General features: G+C 42.2%; 1 protein-coding gene across 1 annotated transcript; it reads right to left on the reverse strand.

The window, feature by feature from the left end:
* Positions 1-422: 422 nt before the first annotated feature.
* il12ba (interleukin 12Ba) lies at positions 423-3835 on the reverse strand. The gene is made up of 8 exons (XM_084550521.1): positions 3473-3835; positions 2853-2940; positions 2476-2763; positions 2271-2373; positions 1732-1973; positions 1447-1619; positions 1162-1283; positions 423-950 (listed from the first exon to the last, which is right to left on the reverse strand). The coding sequence occupies exons 1-8, from the start codon at positions 3482-3484 to the stop codon at positions 902-904; spliced, it is 1077 nt and encodes a 358-aa protein (XP_084406647.1). The 5' UTR covers positions 3485-3835; the 3' UTR covers positions 423-901.
* Between the last annotated feature and the right edge of the window lie 2472 nt (positions 3836-6307).

The raw sequence follows: 6307 nt of genomic DNA on the forward strand, positions 1-6307 counted from the left end.
GAGGATGCTGGATCGTAACGGCCCCACGCACCGACAGCGAAAGTCACCCTCGAGAGAGAGATAGGAGGAGGGCACCGCGGAATCACGGGTCTCTTGGCTAAGAGCGCAGGAAAAAACCACATGGGCAAACAGTTAGAAGTTTAACAACAGTTGTGTGATTTGTCCCAGGGGGTTTGGGGAAGTTTCTGCCACAAGCCACAACCTCACCTAAGTGGTTAGGGAAAAAGGCATAAAACTCTGAGCACCTGATAGCCCCTAAACCTTCTGTTTATTAGTCAAATAGAAACAACTACTGGTATTTTTGTTCAATACAAAAAGCACAAGGTGTGTGAGTATATATCCCAGACCAGATCAAAGACTCTAAACTTCTGCAATATACTGTACAGTCTTCAATCCCAGTATATTATATAATATTGTAGTCAACGTACTATCCAGTAATACCTTTAACATTGTTAAAAGCCTCAGTGCCATTCAAAGACTCGCCTAAGAGCGCTGCATGTTTACTCTGCGAGTTACTTAATTTTGTTGTCTCTGTACCTGTACCTTGACAGTGACCATAAGTCTAATATAAATTAAACTAATTTCAGTCAGATCACGTGAAATGGTTACACAAAATGCTGGTGCGATGGCAAACTTTACACAAAAGCACAAATTAAGAGCGACACACTTTAAACATTTTAAAAGATTTCTGACTTAAAACGAAGATGAAGCCACTGACTGTGAAATACTAGAGACCTGTAAAGGTAGTGATTAAATGAAAAAAAGGACCAGGTTCAGTTAGATTATATTTATTCACTTTATCAATAAGTTAAATATTACAAAAGTCATGTTAGTGGATGAGATAAATATAAATATATAAAAACACTGCTTGGGATGTGCGGCGTTGGAATTCTCCCTCCCGTTACGCTCGTTTTTTGTTCTTGCTTTTGTTCTTCCTGTTCCTCCTCAGTCTGCAATGGAACACAAATTGGAAATTTATTTATTTATATCGCATAGAGGCAAACAACAACAAAAACAACAAGCCAGACAGGCATACAGCGGCAAAGATTTACAGCTGCAGGCCTAGGGAGAGTCTTGTGAGAGGCGACACGTGGGAAACCACTGAGGACAACTGGTAAACATTATTGAATGTCCCGCGTTGCACCACTGAGAGGCACTAACCTCACGTGGCTCCACTCGCTCCACTGCGAGTTACAGAGAGCGTCCTTCGCACGGACACACACAGTCCTGGCGTTGTGCTTCACTTGAAACTGACAAATGTCTGTAGAGTGGAAGGTCAGGCTCTAAAACAATCAGAAAGCAGATGACATATTACATCATTGAAGTCATGCAACCTTTTGTCCTCCCTCGTCTTCTCTTCCAGTGTGTGGGATTACTTGTCATTTCTTTCTCTCTACTTTGCTTTAATTCGTCATAGTCACATGACAATCTGTAAGTTCCTCTTACCTTTAAGGCTTTGGAGTCAGTGCACGGGTTGCTACATCGTTTGCATCCACGCCGGAGCTGCGCAATTTGGAAAGTGAGAGGAAAGTAGGAGTAGGGGCTGCTCCAGGAGCTTGGGTAACTCCACTCTATCAAAGTGGTGTTGATTTTACCAATCCTCACCTTGTCTGGTTTTACTATCGAGAGTGGAAGTAAAACACAGAGTGAGGTGAAAGTAAAGGCAGAAAGGGAAAGAGAACGTGCGTGGGTGTGTGCGTGGCGGTAACATTCCCCGCAGACGTGCCTCACCTATCTCTGACAAGTAGAAGTGTTTAGAGTAGCTCTCCACCAGAAAGTGCTTGGTCATGACATGGACAGTGATGTGTATCTGCTGGCTCTCCTCTGCAAAGGGGCAGTGCTGCTTGTCCAGGCAGGAGATCCCGTCCCCGCTCGCGTCTACTGAACAGCTGAAGCTACTGTGACGCGAGGAGCACGTCCAGCGCAGGCCGTCGGCATCCACAGAACACTGGGTGTGATTGTCGTCAGAAAGACTGCAAAAAATAGTGACAAGATCTTTATTCGGATACGCCAAAACAGTTTCATAACGGTTACTGGTAAAAGTATGACAAAAGGACAACATACATCATTTATGAGCTCTATTATTTGTATAAAATCAGACGCCAAGACACCACTGCCTTCCAAATACATGGAATCTACTTTGTTATGTTTCCTTTCATAAAATATTATTTATAGATATGGCTGCGTATTCTCAGCTCTGACATGAGTCAGGAGACTGTGTTGTTACTGGAGAGCAAAACAGAAAACATTTCAGCAGCTTGCGAGCTTACCGCTGAGCTTTGATAAACGCTACTTTGCCAACGCGACTGCTGTGCCAGGTCCAAGAGCAGTGGAACTCTCCGTTGTAGTTCTGAGCAGAGCACTTCAAGTAATCTAATGATAAAAGTCACAGAAATAGAAGCAGTTCAGCAGCGTACATACTTTAAAAGTTCCCAAGTTCTAGCAGTCTTATCAAGTCCATAAACGAGTCCATACCTTGGTCAGTTTTCACGAGAATCTTCCTCCGATCCGTCTGGTCCTCTTTGATCAAGACCACGGTGTGATTAAGGAGCGATCCGTCCTTGCCGTGGCAGGAGTAGTTACCCCCTCCTAAGCTTTCCTCTAGCTGCACCAGATAAGAGTTGCCGCTCTGTGCTTGGTCTACTCCATTCTTCTTCCAAAAAATATCTTGGCTCTGGTTGCCTATCCTTATAATCTCCTCTGGCGATTCAATGCAACTCAGGGGAAGCTGGCCCACGGTGCCGTCCACCTCCACAACCAGAACTAGCAAGGCACACACGCACAAACATTCAGGTTACAGAGGAATTACTTGAACTCGGGCGCTTGTGTGTCCTCATACAGATCAAACATACTGTGCGGCAGCAGAGTCCAGTGGCTTCTCGGGTTTTGGTAGGTGACTTGTAGGAACGCACAGATGATGCAGGAAAGAAATACCTTCATCTGAAAGGCAAAGAGGGATAAAATGAGGCAGGGACCGCGATGAGAAGGTAAATGAGGACACACGCAAGGGTAAGCACTATCGGTAGCTACATATTTATACTAGGCTACTATACTTTAAAATACTATACTTTGACACTTAAAAATTTCTCACTGCAGGATCAACAAATTATTTCCTCAAAGGTGCCCAAACACATTCAATCTGCATTTAAAAAAAAAAAAAACGTAAATTTTTTCCCATATACTCAAACTAAAAAAAATAAAATAATCAGGAACAAAAGCTTTAGAAAAACTGCATGCACAGATAAGAAAAATATAAGAAATCCTAGCTTGGTTTTTGTGATACTAGCCTCTAATTTCTACTCTGTTATTATAAAAAAAATAAAGATCAAAATACGACCAGCTGATCATTTGAACAGTTGTTTTACACCTGGACCAGTGCATTCCTGGCTACTCACATCACGCTGACCCCACGCATTTGTCTTTCAGTCAAGTAAAACAAGTAGAGAGGAACAAATCAAATCAAACATCCTACCTTGTCCTTCATTTGCAGATTCAATGGCCATCCTGCGACGCTGCCCGACTTTTATACGAGCAACTGACATTTCATGGACAAATTTCCCCGACATCGCCTATAATAGAAAAAGTCCAGAGGAACTTCGCTTTCCATGTGTGTTCATCAACAGACGAGCTCAGATGTCTATTACTCACTTCCACCTCACCGACTGAAGAAATGTGTTTAAATGACTACCCCAAACACTGCACAATATCTCCTCAGGGGATTTGTTCCCTTTAATATATTGTTTGATAGCCGCATTACACGTTTGTTTACTTTCTGGCTGGCAGGATATTTCCTGTTTAATTTCATTTTCATTTCGGTCGGGATATTTTGTTTTCTTGATATCAAAGGATTCTGATATAAGGTTGCGACCTACAGCGGTTAGACGTGAAATACCTCAAATCCCGCTTGCACTGATTTACCCTTTTCTGGCCTCTCTTCACATACGAACGCTTCATTTTCTCTCGCGATAACAGAAACCTTTAAAAAAAAAAAAAAATAGCTGCAACCTAGCACAGGTATGTCAAACAAAGGTAAAATGACGCAAAAGGTGTAATTACGAAAAATTACATCACCTGCTCACTGTAATCGGATAAGGCATACAAATGCCGTCGAAGGGAGTTTCAGGAAATTCATGCAAACAAACGTTATTTGGCAACACTTACTTAAAAGTTTACCTGTTGGGGTAGGGTCGAGTTGAAGGGCCCTATCTCATCTCGCGCCCACCGGATTTTAATTACGACTTCCGGCCCTAATCCTCCATAATAAAAGACCGTTCGTTTTAAATAAATCAATAAATAAACAAATGTTGTTCCCACCACAATTTTATCACATATTCTATTTTTTCTTGTATTTGTCTGCCTGTACTAGAGAAGGTCAACAATCCCGAACCCAGAAATGGGGGAAGGTTGGGCTTGGAAGCAGCAACCCCAACTCCAAAAAAACATACATAGGCCTATGCTTCAGAAACAAACACAACAGAAGGTAAATCCTGCCAGGACATTTTGAGTCTAAATATTTATTTGCTCAAATGGCTAAATTCTAATGTTTAAATCAGAAACTCAGATTCAGGACACAAAAATCTCAAATTCTAGAAAATCCAAGGAGTCATTGAGTGAAAGCAGGGTGAAAGGTTAGCAATTGGCACGGGACCTGAAATGATAAGACAGATGAGTCCTTCAAAATAACGCAGGGAACTAGAAGATAGGTTACACTGCATTGCAGGAATTTCCTTGAGAGACTGGACAAGGGTGTTTTGGATATAAAACCCAAGAAATCTCCGTCCTCCAGTCAACCTTGTACCTTAACTGTATAAAACTGTCTCAAGATGAATCATCCGTGACGGTAGAAGGGGTCTTGAGAAGGGCACCAGTGTGTTCCTTGGCAGAGGGAAGCTTAGTCATTTCAGTGTGTCATTTCAGAAAACCAGTTCAAATTACTGTGTTACCTGGGGATGGGGGCAACCCGGTGAAAAGGTTCATTTTCCTTCTTACAAATCATGAGTGATTTAACATGCCCCAAGGGCACGCTAAGGTACTCAGTAGGTCCCGAGAAGCAAAACAGTCTTCCACACACCTCCCATGTGATATAAACAATGTGATAGAAACTCTTGAGATGTAGTGAAAGTCTCTGCAAACTCTCAGACAGAGAGGGTACCCTCTGACTTACATCACTGAGGCCCCAGTGCTTAATGGAAGGGCAAACATCTGCCCTTGACCTTTCAGACACGGGTTAATTGGGTTAATTTACCTCCTGCTGAAACATTTTCAAGGACAGGGCAGGACCTGGTACACTGCCTGGATCAAGGACTGTGGCTCTGTCTACCAGAGATATACACGTATGTTATTCTATACAGATCCTCTCATATTCTACTATTGCACTGAAGTCCTCTAAAATTAACCTCTGCAGCTTGCCACTTTATATGTTGGTCTAGCAGTGACTTCCACTTCTTTAGGTCACTCAAGTCCTTGTACTACCACCACCACCATCGTCATCATCACTGGGGCATTTCTTTCTAATTTCTCTACACCACATAGACAAGCAGTGACTCACAGTATCCTTACCAGAGCGGACTAGCTTTGATATGATAGACTGGAGTGGCAGTAGAAATTTGGTTTCGGTATCTTGCTCCATACGTCAGGTAAGTTTCCACACCGCTTGGTGTTTGCAAGGGAAAGTGGTGTACAAAGCCTACCACAGTAAACATTGTCCCCATAGGAAACCACAGATTAGTGTTCAGTGTGAAAATGTGTGTACTGTGAATACACTATATATTATAGTGCGTATATTATTTAGTATTTCCTCAGAATAAGAAAATGTATCTGTTGTATATCCTACATTACATTAATGTGGCATTCACTCTTCCCTCAGCATGAAGTCACCCATGACAACATGGTAGTCAAAATGCCATTTAACAGGTTTGACAACCCCGTTTTATTTATAGCCACTGAAGATTCTACCAAAACACCAGACACAAAGCAATGAATAGGTGATCTATACAAAACAAAGGGCGCCAGGATACAATGGTAAATCAGACAACAAACGGGTCAGTGTTGGTGTGATAAGAGAGCTGAAAAGAAACATGAGCAGGTCAGAAGATAGGACTTAACGCAACTAGGTAAAAAAAACAAAAAAAAAAGCTGTATTTTCCCGAGACCTGTGCCATTGTGTTATTCATCAAATTAAGCCACCCCAACAGGCCACAGCTTTTCTTCATGAAAGGATTTATTACACAAATTGCAAAAGAACTTAAACAAAGCCACAGACTTAGACAGACAATTTGGGAGTTACCCGCATCTCCCAAAACACGGT

Source organism: Chelon labrosus (genome assembly GCF_963514085.1).
Source record: "Chelon labrosus genome assembly, chromosome: 8".
NCBI classification, from domain to species: Eukaryota; Metazoa; Chordata; class Actinopteri; order Mugiliformes; family Mugilidae; genus Chelon; species Chelon labrosus.